This window comes from Heterodontus francisci, chromosome 3 (assembly GCF_036365525.1).
Source record: "Heterodontus francisci isolate sHetFra1 chromosome 3, sHetFra1.hap1, whole genome shotgun sequence".
Taxonomy (NCBI): domain Eukaryota; kingdom Metazoa; phylum Chordata; class Chondrichthyes; order Heterodontiformes; family Heterodontidae; genus Heterodontus; species Heterodontus francisci.
Window position 1 is genome coordinate 110,640,869 of NC_090373.1, and position 20,485 is coordinate 110,661,353.

Below are 20,485 nucleotides of genomic sequence, written 5' to 3' on the forward strand. Positions count from 1 at the left end.
CAGTTCTATCAGCCTCCCCATTTATCTGTGGATAATAAGGTTATATTCTTTAAATTGCTTTACGAATCTAACAAAGCTCACAAGATGATACATCCAATATGCTTACTGTCACCTGGAACGCTATGGGCTGTATTCACACTATAAGGGACTGCATTGTACTTAAACTACATCTTTACGGGTTCTCAAAGCCACACAAAACATCTTTGTTAATCATCTCTGCTCTCTGTAGCAGACCCATTTTGCATGCTGGTTGTTGCCAAGCAATTCATTAACATGTGACTCCAGATCACGAAGAATAAAAATTTGACTTTCCTTTCTTATATACATTGTACTTCATAGATTACCTCAGCAATTCAGTTCCTCCATGGGCTTTGTTGTATAAAATTTGACAGCTCTGACTGGGGATATCTGTACTGTAAGAGTGATTTCTGCACTGGTATCAGCCTTAAAAGTTACAATCCTGCCATTTATTTTCGGGTGCACCCCCACCCTATAATTTATCTGTGTCATCGTCGTACATAACTGATCCCGATCATTGGTGCTAATTTACAACATTGATTTTACAGACTATTTCAAACTACCCAGCTTATCATTCTGCATACATGTTTTATTATGCACTGGACAGTTATTTTCTTTGATTGTAGCTGTGATTGCATCACATACAAAACAAAGGTAATTTCAGGCTTGGTGAATCTCTCTCTCTGGAGATTATTCCATTTTTATTTCTTTCGCATCTAATTTCTGGCTTTATGTGCAACCTGTTTCAGTTTTTTAGTTGGCCTTTTTTTTTCTGGACACTTCCCCTCTGCTACCTACCATTTCATAAGCTCTGAATGCTGTGCCACTTGGACAACTGTGTCAGCCCTGATTTTATTTGCAGATCCTTTGCCAGTAATGTCAATTATAAAACTGTCCCAGATTAGTTCATTTTTGCTTTCTAAATATTTACAAAGTTTATCAGTTTAAAGAGATTTCAGAGAAATGATTCCAGTTTCCAGCTGTGCTGGTTGAAGCACACTTTCTAAAAAAGCATGTTACATTTTGGAACAAAGTATTCATCAAACATTTTGCATCACTTTCATAGTTATTTTTCTGATCTGCTAACTCAAATGAGAAAGCTTTACAAAAGTGCTCTGCTTCTCATCCCATACCATAAATAAGAGTACTAATCTGTACATCACCATATTCCTTGTGCAGCTTTACCATAGTCTTAGATTTTAGAACAAGTTTATTTCCAAAAGAGTAACAGCATTTGACTTTCCTTTCATAATAGTCACAGAAGGGCGAAAACAATTGCTTCAGTAAACAGCAATCGGTCTACTCTTACTCACGTGATTCTTTAGCTCATTGTCTTAAAGTGGAAATGCATTCTCATCACTAGTTTGGGTAAATTTTTGCCTTCGCTGGCTGGGCAGTAATCTAACAGGGCAGGTAAATATTGGGCGGGTTCTATAATGGACATGTGATCTACTTCACTACCTTACCACAAAAAATGGCGCCATCTGTATCCTGCTTTCCCAAACAAATTGATTGCCGTTCCTAATGTTCACATCAGGTCCCAGTGAAAGAAGGCTAAAAAAGCAGTTTTGTCATAAACACTCACCCATAGAATCATAGAATGGTTACAGCACAGAAGGAGGCCATGCAGTTTGTGATGTCTGTGCTGGCTGTCTGCAACAGCAACTCAGTTAGTCCCAATGTCCTGCCTTTTCCCTGCAGCGCTGCAATATTTTTCTATTCAGATAATAATCCAATTCCCTTTTGAACGCCATTACTGAATCTGCCTCCACCACACTCTCAGGCAGTGCATTCCAGATCCTAACCACTCACTGCATAAAAAGTTTTCCTTAGGTCGCTTTTTGTTTCGTTTGCCAGTCACCTTAAATCAGCATCCTCTGGTTTCCAACCATTCTCCTAATGGGATCAGTTTCTCCCTACCTACTCTCTCCAGACTCCTCATGACTTTGAGCACCTCTATCAAATCTCCTCTCAACTGTATTTTCTCTAAGAAGAACAACCCCAGCTTCTCCAATCTATCCACGTAACTGAAGTTCCTCATCCCTGGAACCATTCTCAGAAATCTTTTCTGCACCCTCTCTGTTGCCTTCACATCCTTCCTAATGTGTAGTGCCCAGAATTGGAGACAATGGGCTGCATTTTGTTCTCCCCCGGCGTTGGGTTCCATGGGGGGGGGGGGGGGCTTGAAGATGAGGCCCGCCACGGACCTCAACGCCAATCCTCCCAGCGGCGGCGAGGCTCCATGGCAGCCTCCCTGCTGCTGCGCAACGGGACCACAATTTAAATATTCAAATGAATAAAATGAATACATTTAAATAGACTCACCTGCGATCTTGAGGGCCCGCTGCGATCTGCAGCGCGGTGGCTGGCAGTCCCTCACCTTCAGATCCCCGTATGGGGTAACGAGGCACCACACTGGAGGGGGGAGTGAGTAAGTTTATCAGTGCGATGGGGAGGGTCAAATACACGTAGTGAGTGTATGGGATGGTGGGAAGCGTTGAACCTTAAATTTTGTGCAGTTTTAGGTGGGAAGCTCAGATGTAAAAGGTAAGTGTTTTGGGGGGAGAAAGGGCAAATAGTTCCTGCAATTGTAATTGGGAGGTGGGAAAGGGGTGTTAGAAATTTATTTATTTAATTTTGGGGGGTAGGACTTTAAAATTTTAAATTGGGCAGCAGGGCTGGCTGCCCTTTAAAAATGGCACCAGTGTCTACGCACAGACAGCTGCGCCATTGCCGGGAACAGACACGTGATTGGGGGTGCGGGCCGCCCTGGCTATTTAAATGAGCTGCCGCGCTTAAGATTGCGGCAACTCTTTGGCATGCAGCCTGCACGGGCGGGCCGCCATTTTTTGAGCTCGCTGCTGAGACCAGCAATGGGCTCTTAAAATCCAGCCCAATACTCCAGCTGATTGAACCAGTGTTTTATACAGGTTCACCATAACTTTCTTACATTTGTTCTCTAAGCTTCTACTTCTAAAGCTCAGGATCCTGCATATCTTATTAACCACTTTCTCAACCTGCCCTACCACCTTCAATGATTTGTGCACATTGCACAAATTGCTTGCATTGAAAATAGTACTTCCCCTCTTCAATATGAGGTGGATTCCATTTTTACTTTCTTTTGCTTTTCTGTCTACTTTGATTTTTTTTATTGGTTAATGTAAATGGAATATTTGAGAACTGGACAAGAGGAGTTAAAGAGCATACATCTGTGTAAGAGCATTGAATCAACACGCACAGTTGAAATAACACAATCAGTTAAATACCCTGGGCTAACGGCCGTATCCATTATTAGTAATTCAGCTCAGCAAATTCTACAAGCCATTTGTTTCCTGATGTTATCACTTGTAGTTCAAACAGAAGTATCAAAAGGATATTAAAAAGGGATAAAGAGATATTCCATGTTGACCATCCCATAGAAAGGCGAGACAAAGAATCACATCTAGGATTTCCCCGTACAGTGAATTTTCCACTTCATCTGTGCTACAATAAGAAAGGGCCAAGCAGAGGGGAAAAGCAGTGGGGTTGATAAGTCATCTGGACTGCATCCCATCCGGCTTCAACTGGCTGGTTGCATTGAGAGAACCACGGCAGCAGGTCACCTGCTTTCCTTTTACTGTCTGATAGTGTGTAGCATAAGGAGATGTATCACCAGAGGGTCGAACATAAAATACAAGTAACTGGTTTAAAAGAAAAGAAAATTAGGGTAAATTTAGCATTACCGTAAATTTGTTTTTATAAACACATTTATAATTTCACTACAGTTAGCACCTAGAGAAATGTCCCCCTATTTGTGCAATTAATTTTTATTACCTCCAACTTAACAATCCCTTTGTTTAGAACCTTCGGCACTATCAATATATTAAAGTTAATGCAAAAATAGTAGCGCGCAGAACTAAGCTAAAGCAAAACTAAAAATGTAGTCAGTGTACCAAAATCAAAAGATTGGTATATGTGAACCCATTATCAAATAAATGGCTCAACAAGGCTGATTTTTATTTTACATTTCTATTACAAAGCAGAGAGGGGAACACCACTCAGTTGGCCTCCTCCATAATACTGCATTTTGACAGTAATAAGCTGAAAATTATCATTTTAAAATTAAAACTGTGCTACTGCCAGTGTTAAATGGTAGTTCTTTTTAGTTCCAGAACAAGCTTCCTACATTGAAAGTCTGACAATAATATGCATTGTCAATGACTGTAGAACAGCCAGGAAAGACTGCCTTCAGGTCACAAGCTTCTCAAATTAATTTGAAACTGAAGCAAAATTACGGTGAGAGTTTGGGAGGAATTGGACAGAAACTTTCAAAATAGCAAGTAACCCTCAGGCAAAATATTCGGGAATTATTTGTTCTATTAATATATTTCTTCATGCAGTATTAACCTGTTTACAAAACAATGTCTAACAGCATTTTATCATATGGTTGGATTTGTCACTGTGCAGGCCCTGATGTACCACCTACAGGATGGGTTCCAGGTTGTGAAGCAGTGTGGCGGGTCCCCACGCTACTGCCCCGTGTCCGGAATAACACCAGCAGAAGATTCAGCACTACCTCTGATAGTGGAGACACTGGAATAGGCACTTCAAGTTCAGGAAGCATAGAAGGTGGGGTGTGATTCTGCAGTAGCTGAGTGTGAAACGTTTACTTTAACATATTGCCATGTGCATTGATGGTTATGGGTGAGAGTAGATCTTTTACAGATGTGGATAGCAACTCTTGACACATTACCCTAGCTGCCTGCAGTTATGACCATTACATTGAAAGTAACGTGGTAAACCTGAGAATATTTCATTTTAAAACGCTGAGGGTATTGTGTTTTTATGAAGTTCTGGACACAGCGAATCATCTGAGCTGTTTCAGTTATAAATTAAGTTAACTTTGTATAATGTGAGTGGTTGTAACTGTCTAGCTTTGCTACACTACAGTGCTAAAATGTATTAAAATATTTCGCTTGAATAACATATATAACTGGGCCTAAACAGCCACTTTGGCAGGCTGGTGTTCTACAAACATTTGTCCTGGTCTGGCTTGTCTGTGCTGTCCAGCCACAACCACTATTGGAGACGTTGAAATTGTTTCCCCACCATCGACTAGTAAGTTAACACTGGCTCAGGTTGCTGGGTATGTCAGTTATGGATATGTTGTCATCTCTGTGCTGGAGTGGTATTTTAGGTGCTCTGCCATCTAGTCATGGGTCATGTGATTTCGCCTCTGCTTTTTGTACATAAAATCTGGCATTGGTGCACAAACACAGGAGTTTCAAATATGTATCATATAGTGGATGTACACCATTTGCCCAGCAGGTACAGGTCAGTTATATTTAGTTTTAGTTTAGAGATACAGCACTGAAACAGGCCCTTCGGCCCACCGCGTCTGTGCCAACCATCAACCACCCATTTATACTAATCCTACACTAATCCCATATTCCTACCACATCCCCACCTGTCCCTATATTTCCCTACCACCTACCTATACTAGGGGCAATTTATAAAGGCCAATTAACTTATCAACCTGCAAGTCTTTGGCATTTGATGCTGATATGACAGCTGGACCATCCAATATTATGTATGGATATATAGAGGATCTCTAATGTCAATAGAGATTGTCCATTCCTTCAATATCAGTTTCTCTACTAGTACAGGCATTCAGTTTACCCAGCTTCCAGCACACATACAAAAACTGACACTGAAACATAGAGAAGCTCTGTAATATTAGGTAGAAAAGAAAAAAAAATGTCTTTATACATCTCTCCTATGTCTCAGTCTTTCACTTAGCAGCATGATAGCTGTTATTATGAAGGTAAATGCAGAAAGCCATTTGAATGATGAGTTGTTACTCAATGTTGCTTATTTGTAGTAATATTAAAAATAACATTCATTTTTTGAATGATCAGCAAAAAACGCATTTGGTATTGACAGCTCTGATTATTAAATATCCATTTTAGCATGTCAATATCTAAATCATAGTGATTTGAATGTTTTAAGCTGCAATGTTAATCAATGGTAATAATTCTGCATATTTACAATATTAATTGCAATTTACAATGTTTCATCCTGAACTGTCAAAGCTGAATCGGGTATCAGAGATGATCATCTTTATGCACTGTTGTTCTGCTATCTGTCCAGCCTTTTTCAAGAGTTAAGGAACAGCACTGGATTATTTTTCCATTGTAGCCACCATGTAATGGCAGCACAGCACAGTCCACAACTGTAAATTCAGCAGAGAAGAAGGAGAACCTATAGTTAACTCTGCATTGAATAAGGACCCCACATAACTGATGTTCAATGTGACAAGGTAGTATTTGTTATATGTGGGGTTAACTATCTCATATTCTCTCAAAAACTGGTTACTGTCAAAACTGGAAACAACCATTGTTTTATGTGGTACAGTGGGAAAAATGTTTTAGTGCATTAAACAGCAAACACTACTGATCTAAACATCACAAATATAATAAAGTACTTGGGACAACAGGCTAGTGCAGTTTAACAAGCATTATTATAATATTTCTTAAGTCATAGCACCATCATTTTCATATCTTCTGAACAGTTGAAACAACAGTTCTCTTCCCATGCTTTAGCCCGTGGATTATTCAGCAGTTAGTATTCTTTGAGGAAACTGATGAATAAGTGTAAATGTAGGAAAATTGTAAGTACACAAAGATGAATGTGGAACTCAAAACATAGCATTATGCAGATAGGCTGCCACAATGAAGTCTTTTCTCATTGGAGAAAAGGTTGAATAAGTTCTGAAGTCTATGATTAATGCAAATGTAGGTTTATTTAATTTAATGTTCAAGCAACCTTTTCTTTTTCATATTTTTTGTTGTTCTTAAATAGAAAGACAATCATGGCACACATGTGAATGTGATCAATTTGCTAACAAGAGTGCTGATTAATTCAATGCTGTACTGCATCGAACAGAGTACCAGAGCATACTATGCTGCCATACATGGCTAATGTACTATTTTAGCAGTTTCCTTCACTCCAATCAGACAGTACTAACTTTGAGCATATTGCTAAAAATAGGATGGCACATGTAAGCATGTTTTTTTCAGAATTAAATCTCCTTGGTAACTAACTGACCTTTTTGCATCTGTTGCTTTCTTTATACTTAGATTGGTTGTTTGAACTGGTCTCAAAATCCCAGATTCAATGGAGTGATTCCATTTGCATTACATATAAAATTAGTTTCTTGATCAACCATAATCTTTAAGTGACTAGAAAGAGCTTGCATTTATCTAGTAAGTTTCACATCATCAGGTTATACAAAAGCACTTTAAAGCCATTGAGTCAGATGCTGCCTAAAAAATAACGGGGCAAAATTTTATTTTGCCTTTGCAGGTAGGCACGGAGGCAGGGGGGCAAACAATGAGGGGCCTAATTGGGCACCCTGTAGCCCACAGAGGGCCTCCCCTGAAACCCCAACCACTCCCACTGAAATAAATTCCACCTCCCCAACTGACCCCCTTTGCCTCGCCGGGGCCCTACCGATTGTCCGTGGTGAGGACCCAAAAACTTACCTTGTTTCCAGGGCTGTCGTCCTCTTGCTGCTGTGGCTGGGTGCAGTCCCAGCAGTGGCCACTGCTCCCGGTGGCACTGCTGGGACTGAGAGCTGCCGGCCTGCTGATTGGCTAGCAGCTCCATTAGGCAGGACTTCCAGTCTCAGAGAGGTGGAAGTCCTGCCCAAGGTAAATTAATGGCCTGGGGAGGATAAAATCCCAGCGTGGCTACCCAGGCCTGGTGGAGATAGGCTGGGCCCTGACTTTTTGACTGGTGGGCAGGGCTTCCCAATGTAAAATTCCAGCCAGAGAGGCAGAGAGAAAGAAGAGGAACAGCAAGAAAGAGAGGGGTGAGAGAAAGGGGATATGGAGGGGGGAACACAGAGAGGGAGGTCACAGAGAGGGAGCGGTGAGAGAGACATAGACAGAGAGAATGGAGGGAGAGAGCACGATTAAGATCACTCCTGACAGATGGACATCTATCCGAAAGACTCCACAGCACTAGAACAAGTGTGCGGGCAGACATTGACTACTTGTGCAAGCAAACAAAATGCCAAGTATCTCAGTAAATCAGTGTCCCACTTAGTGACGAGAAAGTAAGTCAATAAATTAGTCTTCTCATTTAAAGGTTCTTCACAAAAATGTACCTTTATGGTTGTTAAAACGGTTGAAGACAGTAAAAATTTATTATGTTTCAATGACCATGTTGAAACAGTCATTAGCTCAATAACCACAATAACAATCTTCTCCTTGAGTTTCATGGTTGATTGGATGAGTTTGCATTCCTGATACAGTTGAATCCACAGAGATCACCTGATAAGGTGCATCTACCACCCTGTGACATGTGATAGCTAGCTCTATTCTGTCAGCAAAAGTAATTCACATTGGCATTGCATACTATTTTGCTTGCTAGCTAGCTAATACAGTTTTGCTGCTCTCCATTGGTATTTGTATGCTTAGCTACTTTATTTATTGGGAGAAATGCATTTTAAATTGGACTGTGTTCTGATGACATTAGATTGGCTATACACTTTATATACAGATTAATTGCCCCATGTCCCTGGCTGAGTCAATAATTATGGCAAATGTCTTTGGTACAACATGTTGGTGCCTATCCCTGTGCCCGGATGCCCTTGCTGTGACGTTATCAGCTCACATATCTAGCAACTTAATGGACAAATTTTTTTAGAACCTAACTGTGTGCAAACAAGCCTACCAGGGTATGTTGTGAGATGCCAACTCCAGCGAAATCAGGCTCAATGAATTCTAGCTGCTGTAGGCAAACAGTTAATTTATATACAACAGTGAGATAATTAACCAATTAATCTGGTTTTAGTGATAATGATTGAGGGAAGAATGTCTTGGGATCTTTTACATTCAACTGAACAAGTAGAAGGGACTACTTTTAAATATCTCAAAAGAAAGCAGCTCCCACAGCGCAAGAACTCTGTCAGTGAAACACAAATCTAGACAACGTGCTTGGTCCTGCAGTGGGACTTGAACCAATGACCTTCTGACAAAGAAGGTAAAAGTGCAATCCTAAGTTAAGGTTGATATTTAGTTTATGTATAGTTTCAGACACGAACATTACTTGTCCTACAAACTCTGTCATTTTCAACTTTGAGTTGAGCTTCATAGCCCAGATTCTCGCCATCACCAAGACATTTATTTCTACCTCCACAGTGCTACCCATCTTTGCACCAGTCTGTTCCCACTACTCACCCACCAAAACCCTTATTGACGCTTTGTCATCACCAGCTCCATTACTCCAATCCTGTCCTTGCTGGTCTTTCATCATTACCCATCATAAACATCAATTTGTCCAAAACTCTGCTACACGTACATGCTGAAAAAAGTCCTGCTCACTCCACTACCTTCATCCTGCCTTTGACAGCCATTCCTTCAGCTGACTTGGCTGTCAACTCTGAAATTCCCTCCTAAATCTCGCTGCCTCTCCACCTTTCTTCCTTTAATATGCTCCTTAATATCTACCTCTATGATCAAGTTTTTGGCCACCTTTCCTCATGTCTCCTGCTTTGGTGTCAGTTTTTGTCTGATTACACACCTGTGAAGTACTTGTGACATTTTGCTATGTTAAAGGCACTAAATAAATGCAAATTGTTACTGTAGTTGTATACACTACCTCAGCAAATAGTCAGATAAATCAATATTTTCTTGAAGATTTTAATAATTTTAGTTGTCATTCATCGCAGCATTAGATGGTTTCCTGTTTTTATCAAAGTTGTTTATTTTTGGAATCGTACATTGTCACAGTGCATCAAGAGTTCATTTCACCTATCAAGTCTGCAGTGGTATGAGCCTCCATATGAGCCACTGAGTCGAATCCGACTCTCCTGCTCACTTCTTGTACCTTTTACTGTTCCTATTTTTCAAGCAACTATCTATTTATTTCAGGTGTGAACATTGGCTCATTGGTAGCTGCCTTGCCTTTTAGTCAGATGGTTGAGGGTTCAATCTCCACTATAAAGACTTGAGCACATAATCAAGCTGATACTTTACTGTAGTACTGAGAGAGTGCTGTACTGTCAGAAAAACCTTATTTTGAATGAGATGTTAAACTGAGACCCCACCTGCCCTCTCATATGAACTTAAAATATTCTATGGAATTATTTGAAGAAGAGCAGGGGAGCTGTTCTGGCCAACATTTAACTCTCAAACAGCATCACAAAAACAAATTATTTGATCATGTTTTTTGGGACATTTGCTGTGTGCAAACTTGGTTGTTGTTTGTCCCTACGGTACAGCAGAAGTATTTCATTGGCTGTAAGATATTTTGGGGCATCCTGAGTGTGTGAAAGGTGTTTATAAAAGCAAATCTTTCCTTCTGATCAGTGTATGGAATTTATGGACTCTGATTCAACCACAGTTGTTCTATTCCAGAAAGCCAGGAGGTGAAAGATAGAACTGCAGCCTAATCTTTATACACTTTATAAATTTTATTTACAGAGATACACACTACAAATGTGCCCAACAACCACAGTTTCAGTTTGCTCCTGTACATATAGAGGAGCACAATTGAATCTCTAGTTAATGCCCATTATATAATAAATGAATGTATATAATTAAACACTCAATTAATATCCCATTAACCACAGTTTGTGGCAGACAATTCCACATTCCAATATCTCCTTGATAATTTATTTTTCTATCCTCGCTGTAAATTCTTTCTATATCTTAAATTTGTGCCTTTTGTTACCATCTTGCTGACCAGTGCAAACAGTATACTCACTGTTTACTTTATCATAACCTATCTTTATAAAACCCTTCGTAATCTTGAAGACTTCTATTAAGAAACCCTTTAATCTTCTCAACTCCAGAAAGAAAACCCTACCTTCTTGTCACTTCATAACTGTAACCCTTCATCCCTGATAATGGCCTAGTGACTCAATGCTGCCCTGTTCCACTGTTTTTATATTCTGCCTATAATAGGAAGCCCAAACAGCATGCCATAGTTCAAACTCAGGCTAACAAAGCTCTTGTAGTTTTGCTCCTTACTTTTGAATTTTATGGATCTAGATATAAAACCAGTGATTCATTTTGACTTTATGTTCTTACATATTTTCACTGATACTTTGAGTTATCTTAATATCTTTACACCAAGATCCCTCTGCTCCTCCACTCAATTTAAAGTCTCATCACTTAAGGTGTATTTTTCTCTATACCGACACGAAAAATGAATTTACATTTTTCTGCTTTGAGTTGCAAATGTCATATGTTGGCCTATTCTGCTAATCTATCTTTGTTCTCTTGCAATCTTTGGTACAGTTTGCCATAGTCCCCAGTTTCATGTCATCAGCAAACTTTGATATTGTTGCCTCAATTCCATGCCCATTCCTTTTATAAGAGATGCACTATGTCGAACACCATTCATCACATCATGCCAATCTGAGAAACTTTCTTTTTTGCTTTCTTCCTCCTGCGGTCTCGTAGAGTCATAGAGTCGTACAGCATAGAAACAGGCCCTTCGGCCCACCGCCTCCATGCCGACCATAATGCCTATCTATAATAATCCCACCTGCCTGCATTAATTCCATATCCCTCTATGCCTTGCTCATTCAAGTAACTGTCCAGATGCCTCTTAAATGTTGCTACTGTTCCTGCCTCCATCACCTCCTCTGACAGCTCATTCCAGATACACACTATTCTTTATGTGAAAAATATATCCTTTTGATCCTCTTTAAACTTCCTCCCTCTCACCTTAAATCTATGGCTCTAGTTTTAGTCACCTCTACCATGGGAAACAGACTCTGGCTATCTACCCTATCAATGCCTCTCATAATTTTATATACTTCTATTATGTCCCCTCTCAGCCTCCTTCGCTTCAGGGAAAACAGACCCAGCCTATCCAATCTCCCTTTATAACTCAAGCCCTCCAAACCAGGCAACATCCTTGTGAATCTTTTCTGCACCCTCTCTAGCTTAATCACATCTTTCCTGTAGTGCGGCGACCAGAACTGCACACAGTACTCCAAGTGCGGCCTAACCAACGTTATGTACAACTGTAACATGATGTCCCAACTCTTGTACTCAATGCCTCGGCCGATGAAGGCAAGCATGCCATATGCCTTCTTCACCACCCTGTCTATCTGTGTTGCCACTTTCAAGGGACTATGTACTTGCACTCCCCAGGGCACTGCCATTCACTGTATATGTCCTGCGCTGGTTTAACTTCCCAAAATGCATCACTTCACACTTGTCTGCATTAAATTCCATTTGCCAATCCCTTGCCCACTTTCCCAGTTGATCAATATCCTGTTGTAACCTTAGTCAACCTTCTTCACTGTCCACTATACCACCAATTTTGGTGTCATCTGCAAACTTACTAATCATGCCCCCTACATTCTCATCCAAGTCATTAATATATATGACAAACAACAGAGGGCCCAGCACCGATCCCTGTGGCACACCACTGGTCACCAGCCTCCAATCTGAAAAACAATCCTCCACTACCACCCTTTGCCTCCTATCACCAAGCCAATTTTGTATCCAATTGGCTAGCTCACCCTGGATCACATGTGTTCAAACCTTCCGGACCAGCCTACCATGTGGGACCTTGTCAAAGGCCTTTCTAAAGTCCATGTAGACAACGTCCACCGCCTTGCCCTCGTCAATCCTCTTGGTCACCTCCTCATAAAACGCAATCAAATTCGTGAGACATGATTTGCCACGCACAAAGCCATGCTGACTATCCCTAATCAGACCTTGCCTTTCCAAATGCATATAAATCCTGTCTCTCAGAATCCCTTCCAAAAACTTTCCCACCACTGATGTAAGGCTCACCAGCCTATAGTTCCCTGGCTTATCCCTGCTGCCCTTCTTCAGTCTTCAGTCTCCAGTCTTCCGGTACCTCACCCGTGGCTAACGATGGTACAAAAATCTCTGCCAGGGCCCCAGCAATCTCCTCCCTTGCTTCCCATAGCATCCTAGGATACACCTGGTCAGGCCCTGGGGATTTACCCACCTTAATGCGCTTCAAAACCTCCAACACCTCCTCCTTTGTAATGTTGATATGCTCCAGGATATCGCTGTTCCCTCCCTTGAACTCATTAGCTTCAATGACCACCTCTATGGTAAATACAGATGAGAAGTATTAATTTAAGACCTCGCCCATTTCCTATGGCTCCACACATAGATTACCACACTGATTCTTAAGGGGACCTACTCTCTCCCTAGCTACCGTTTTACTCTTAATATGCTTACAGAATCTATTAGGAATCTCCTTTATCTTGTCTGCCAGGGAAATCTCATGACTCTTTTCGCCCTCCTAATTTCCTTCTTAAGTGTACTCCTGCATCCCTTATACTCCTCTAGGGACCTGCTTGATCCCAGCTGCCTATACCTGACATATGCCTCCTTCTTTGTCCAACCAGACCCTCAATATCCCTCGTCAACCAAGGTTCCCTAAACTCGCCTGCCTTGCCCTTCAATCTAATAAGAACATGCCAGCCCTGAACTCTTCCTATCTCACTTTTAAAAGCCTCCCATTTGCCAAGCGTCCCTTTACCTGTAAACAGCCTCTCCCAATCAACTTTTGAGAGTTCCTGTCTGATGCCATTGAAATTAGCCTTCCCCCAATTTAGGACTTCAACATGAGGACCAGTCCTATCCTTTTCCATAACTATCTTGAAGCTAATAGAGTCATGGTCACTGGTCCCAAAGTGCTCCCCCACTTCAACCACCTGCCCAGCCTCATTTCCGAAGAGGAGGTCGAGTGTAGCCCCTTCTCTAGTAGGGACATCCACATACTGCTTCAGAAAACTATCCTGGAGACACTTAACAAATTATTCCCCATCTGATCCCTTAGCACTAAGGCAGTCCTAGTCAATATTAGGGAAGTTGAAATCACCTACTATTACAACCCTCTAATTCCTACACCTATCTATGATTTCCCTACATATGTGCTCCTCCAATTCCCTCTGACTGTTGGGGGGCCTATAGTATAATCCCATCAAAATGATCACCCCTTTCTTATTTCTAAGATCTACCCATATGGCCTCACTTGACATTCCCCTGGGATATCCTCTCTAAGTACTGCCGTGATGTCCTCCCTAATCAATAGTGCAACTCTCCCTCCTCTCTTACCTCCACCTCTGTCACGCCGGAAGCATCGGTATCCCAGAACATTGAGCTGCCAGTCCTGCCCATCCCACAACCACGTTTCCGTAATAGCTATAATATCACAATCCTATGTACCGATCCATGCTCTGAGTTCATCTGCCTTACCTGTAATGCTTCTTGCATTAAAGTAAATGCAGTTTAGCCTACCAGACCTTCCACGCTTCCTGTCCTACCCCTGCCTGGCCTGCATAGTGGACTTGCTTGCTTTAACCTCTACATTTGCCTCAACTATCTCATCGGAGAGACTACTACTTTGGGTCCCACCACCCCCCCGCCCCAACAGATTAGTTTAAACCCTCCCAAGCAGTACTAGCAAACCTCCTCGCAAGGATATTGGTCCCCTTCCAGTTCAGATGCAACCCGTCCCTCTTGTACAGGTCACCTCTGCACCAGAAGAGATCCCAATAGTCCAAGTAGTTGAAGCCCTTCCGCCTACACCAGCTCTTCAGCCATGCATTCACTTGCCTTATTCTCCTATTCCTACCCTCACCAGCACCTGGCACAGGGAGTAATCCTGAGATTACAACCCTAGAGGTCCTGCTTTTTAGCCTTCTGCCTAACTCCCTATATTCACTTTGCAGGATCTCATCTCTCTTCCTGCCTATGTCGTTAGTACCAATATGGACCACGACCTCTGGCTGCTCACCCTCCTCTTTCAGAATCCCCTGTGTCCGCTCAGAGACATCCTTGACCCTGGCACCAGGGAGACAACACACCATCCTGGATTCTCACTCATCTCCTTGTGCCATGTAACACATAGGATCAGGTTCCATATGTATGCTAATGAGACTCAGCTCCACCTCTCCACCATCTCTCTCGACCACTCCACTGCCTCTCTATGCTGTCAGTTTGTTTAGTTAACATCCTGCGTTGGATGAACTACAATTTTCTCCTCATTTGGATGATTGGAGCTGTCATATTCACCCCCATCCCAAACTCAAACTTGCCATCAATAATGTATTATTAGTAAGTGAATGATGGCTTCTAAGCCAGGGATTCCCAGCCAGGGATCTGTGCCTTCCTAGAGGTCCACAAGAAGGTTTCAAGGGGTCAGCCAAAGCTTTAGATTGTTTCTAAAGTTATTTCACATTGACTTCCTATTGTTTTATATTCAGGGATATTACTGTTCTAACTTGGTTTCATAGAACTGGTTATCTTAATGTAGTCACAAGCGAGGTTTAAGGATTGTCAACCCCCTGTCAAGGATGATGTTTTCAGACAGATTTTAATGTGTGTATTAGAAGAGTTGCAGAGGTCTGTTTGTGCAGAGGCAGCCTGCTGCCCGAGTGGGAGAAGGACACGATGTTGCAGGTCCAGCTGTGCCTTTGCCTTTCAGCATCCTGTGATGCTGTGACAGACATAGGGAACAGTGAATGCCACTCTCATTACCAGTTTATTAAATAAAATGATTAATTCTTGAATGTGTCAGAGCAATGCAAAGGGAATCATCGAACATCTTACTCCGACATGTGCCATAATGATTGCTATTTTGGTGTGTATTTCTGCAACACATTTCTTTTTAATTCTACACACCAGCTTAATGCCCATGAAATGATTTGCAGTCAGTCTGTGTAATGTGGTATTGGGCTGTCTGGCTTGAAGTAGGATTGCAATGTCAGGGGTATTGATTTTGTGGGGACAGCTTGACTGACATTCGAGCGCGATCTGTTTGATCTCCCTCTGGAGATGCAAGCCATGTAAAGATACATTTCATCTGAAATAATGGCATCACGTTTCTTGGTATTTGAATATTGATTCTTGATTAAATAAGTGACAGGCTGAAAATATTAAACTATAATTTTGTGCTTTAAAGCTGCTAACCGACCTGTTGAATGACCAATCCTACTTTTGCATTGCCACATTTAGATCACAAATATTAATGCTTGAGATGTTTGGTTCCACTGATTTGGTTCAACTGGTTTGGTGTTTTAACAAATTTTCAGATGCGAGAAATGTGAGACTACTGCAAATTGTGGAGACTTAAATATTTATCTAATGGGGAAAGAAGATTTGATAGTTGTATGGCAGTTATTAACCATTTTATATTTGCAAATTACTAATACATATTATGTACTCAGTTTATCTTAACACTGGTGCAGTTACATTTACAAAAACTAGTAAATTGATTCAAGATCTTCGTTGCTTGCTTGTGATAGTTTCAGTAAATAAACACAACCATTAAGAATCCTGCCAAATATATTAAGACAATGTTTTGTTTCTGACACAGATTTGTAAGTGAAACTTGTGAATTTTAGGAATTTGAAACCATACAGATGATAAATGTGGTTAAATGACTGTGCTGCAGATCAATTAATCCTCCTCAATGCATACATCCTGACCTTAACATGCCAGAATTCATCAAATCTCTGCATAAATTATATTTTCTTTGGAAATAAATTCTATCTAAAAATAGTAATTTGCTGGAGGTTTTGGTGCCTGGCATGCAAATCATCCAGAACTACTACTAAATAATAACAATATTCTGATGGTGTTTTGGGATCTCACATTTCTATTTTATTGAGATATCTGTTGGTGTGTGGTGGGATTTGTACCAAAAGGTGCAAGTTCTCCTTCAAGTCACACACCATCCTTGGAACTTGAAAATATATCGCTGTTCCTTCACTGTCACTGGGTCAAAATCCTGGAACTCCCTCCCTAACAGTACTGTGGGTGTACCTACACCCCAAGGACAGCAGCGATTCCAGAAGACAGCTCACCACCACTTTCTCAAGGACAATTAGGGATGAGAAATAAAGGCTGGCCTAGCCAGTGATGCCCACATCCCTTGAACAAAAAAAAAACCTGCTCTTTATAAATGGATTCATGTTATTGTTACATGAAGTATTGAGGGAGTGGTTCTTCCAGGTGAACTGTTTGAAGGATGATACCATTTGTACTGTTACGACCAGGTGAGAAAGGTGTCTAGGGGTCTCTCTCAGCCTTCACCTGGTCATTCTGTAACAGGGTTTTAATTTTAAACACAGTGTTTTGAGCTCCCCCTTGATGAATCCTTGTTCACCACTTTCCAATTATAAGGCAAAGAAATGAGCACAAACAGGCTTTCTTAGGTTTAAAGAAGAAAAGTGAAATTTATTAAAACTTAAACTTAAACTCTAATTCGGTTAACACCTACGGTACACAACGCGCCCACACTAGCATGCATGCATGATACACACATGCAGATAGGGACAGAAAAGAGCAGAAGAAAAAATAAAGGGGAAAGGTTTGAGGCAATATCTGAAGAGTTGCTATGGTTCTTCGAGATCACTGTAGAGTCCTTACTTGTAGGTAATTCTTGCTTTTGGTTGGGGCCCAGTATTCTTCCTAAACCTTGATCACTGTAGGATACTTTTCTCTCTTGGGGTTCATGTGTCTTCAATGGATTCCAAAGCTGGTGAGAAAGAGATGGGAGCAGACAGGAGAGGAGAGGGTATTTTCAATCCAGGAGCAAACAGCTTTCTCTCTTCAAATACTGTTTCTCCAATTTAATATTCTCTGTTCGAAACTCTGCAACAGCCAGTTAGTTATGTGACTAAACTGGTCTGACCACATCTATTCTGTGTATTGGGAACAGGGACTGGTTCCTTTGTTCCAGTACTGTCTGCTAGTATGCAAAAATGTCTTTCTGGTGAGGGGCCAGACAATTCCTTATAACAAGCCCTCTTTTCTTCCCAACAACTATTTGAAGGTTAATGTCCATGTGGTGAAATTAATGTGCCTCATTCTTGGCAGGTGAGGGCCTGCATGACAGTACTCAGACTGAATAAAATTCATAGTTCACCTTTCATAGAATCATAGTGCACAGAAGGAGACCCATCAGCCTATCATGTCTGCACCGGCTCTTTGTTTAACTGTACAACTAATTTTTATGCAGAATAAATACTTGAGTTGTGTTACAGGGGTCTGTGGAATTTTTTTAACATCGGATGGGGTCTTCAGAAGCAAATTTCAGAATTCCCTGTTCTAAGCTATATAAAACCTATGCCATATCCTGAGAGTCCAAATAAATCTGTCCTGAGGAATGCTTCAATGGCCTTATGCAGTTCTTAGTGGACCTCTAATTCCTAACATAACTGAAAAAAATGATGTTAATGCTACCATAGTTATCTACTCCCTTGTTTTTTGGACTGGTCTGAGAGCAGCTGTGCTTGATACCTACAATTGTTCTCCTGAGTGCTATTTTCTTTAAGTCTTTAAGTATTTTTACTTAAGTCTAGAAGTAACTCCATTAATTGGTTCAAACACCCTTAAAATCTGATCCTCCAACCATTATAAATCACTGTCTCTACCTTCAGTAGAAAAATAATGGCTGGAATTTTACACCACCCCAGCGAGTGATGGTGGTGTGGGGGTGGCGTAAAAGGAAGCGGGAAGCTCCGGGAGGCCTTCCCGACCCACTCCCGCCTCTGCCCCACTTTACGTAGGGCGGGAGGGGGTGCGGAAAGTGGGCAGTCCGCCCCAGGCCAATCAAGGCCCTTAAGTTGCTAATTAACAACCACTTAAGGGCCTTCGCCTGCCTCCACGGGGATTTTACCCATGGCAAGCGGGCCTCCTGGAGCTGGGAAAGGCCATCCAGTGAAAGCTGTCGGCCTCTCCGCGGCCTGGGGGAGGGGGCCTGACACTTGGGCACAGGGTGGCCGATTGAGGGCCACCGCCCACTTCCCCAACCACCCCCAGGACCCAAGACGCCCCCTTCCCCCCAAATGACCACCCTTGCCTCAACGGGACACGAATGATTACCCCCAGCGAGGCAACCCAAACTTACCTGCAGTCCTGGCTCCATGTGCTCGGCTGGGCTGCAGTATCAGCAGTGGCCACCATTCCTGGTGGCACTGCTGGGACAGGAGCTGCCAGCCCGATGATTGGCCGGCGGCTCAATGAGGTGGGACCTCCTCCCTCAAGCGGGTGGAAGTCCCGTCTCGGAACAGTTAAAGCCTCGGGACCCGTAAAATACGGGACAGATCCCCAGGCTAGGCGGAAACGGGCCTGCCATTGAATTTTATGTCGGTGGCCAGCTCCTGTCCGCCTGACATAAAATCCAGCCCAATGTGTTTATCGATACTCATCTGTCCAGATGCAAACATGAGTAATGGTTAGGAGGGAAGAGTTACCAGTGCATTGCAAATGTCTTGGAACTGTGATCCAATATGCGTCAGTGTCATTGTGGGAGTAAGAACATTTTTTTTTTTTTAAATCTCCTATTCACTGCAATCTCAATTGTTAATGTTGTTCTGTTGGGTCAGAGATAAATAAGTTAGAAGGTTGCTTGAAGGAGAAATACCTATTTGCAAGTTTGAATTTTGAATTCAGATAAGTTTGCCAGATTTTTCCCTACCCTCTTTCCTTTTAATGGGCAAATTTTAATACTGTTTGTATATTTTATTTGCTGTTTTTCTTGGAAAGACCAGTACTTGATTGAATCTCTATAATCCAAATCAAGAGGTCCAGAGAAGACAGGATTGACATGCTCAAGTTGATTTTGCACTTTGTGCTACTTTGCGTCTCCTTGCCCGCTTACAATATTCAAGGCAATCACTGCATGTATTTAAGCTGTAGAGCTGCAGTGCCAAGGCTATTCAGAGGATGGAAACAGAAGATGATATTTCACTGAAAGGTTACAAGGTAATTTGAGCAGTGCAGTCAACAGGATGGCACTAGGACTGCTAAAGTAGGATAGGGAAATATTTTAGTTTCAGCATTTCCCAGATATTATTACCTTTAGAATGACAAGATACAGTACTGCAAAGTCACTGAGGGCAGAAATTTTGAGCCGTGATGGACGCAGGACCGGAGGTGAGAGGGTTGGAAAATTGGCCTCAGAGCTGGTTTGCTGGCATGTTTCCATCTGCAGGCCATTTTATAATATTGGATGGTTGGGTTGGGGAGCGTGACGGCTAGACGCCTGCAGGCGGCGGGTAGCCAATTAAAACCCTTAAAGGGCCTATTAATGGCGTGGGAAGATGCCGACTGGAATTTTCCAGTTCTCAGTCGGGCCCCCTGTGGCAGCTGAAACATGGCCAGCGGATGGAGGTGGCAGTCTGGAATGAGGGTTGCACTCCACCCTGCTAAGGATACTACCCATGCACCTGCCATGGACATCAGGCATATCTGTGACCTCTGACTGTCCAGGGACGGGTTGCCCCTCCACGATGACAGCCTGGTGGCTGTGGCGTTTTTAAATGGAAATGTTCTTATCTTATATTCAAAGGGCACCTCCATCGTGATGCGTAAACTGTTACAGATTTAGTTACACTACTTCAAACTATCACGCTGAAGAGCCCAATATTAATTCTGGTGTACTAAATTATCAATTAGTCTTGAGGATC

At 41.9% G+C, this 20,485-nt stretch overlaps 1 protein-coding gene across 9 annotated transcripts in view; it reads left to right on the top strand.

Moving 5' to 3' along the window:
- The window catches only part of cep85l (centrosomal protein 85, like), a 380,598-nt gene that overhangs the window by 64,712 nt on the left and 295,401 nt on the right, over positions 1 to 20,485 (top strand). For 5 of the 9 annotated variants that reach the window (XM_068025467.1, XM_068025473.1, XM_068025481.1 and 2 more), the window contains one exon: positions 4,465 to 4,626. The exons of 3 other annotated variants lie outside the window; for them this stretch is intronic. In XM_068025467.1, coding sequence (XP_067881568.1) covers positions 4,465 to 4,626 — 162 coding nt within the window. Of the gene's footprint in view, positions 1 to 4,464; positions 4,627 to 20,485 lie in introns of those variants that run through there. One more of the 9 variants, XM_068025484.1, reaches the window with a different exon arrangement.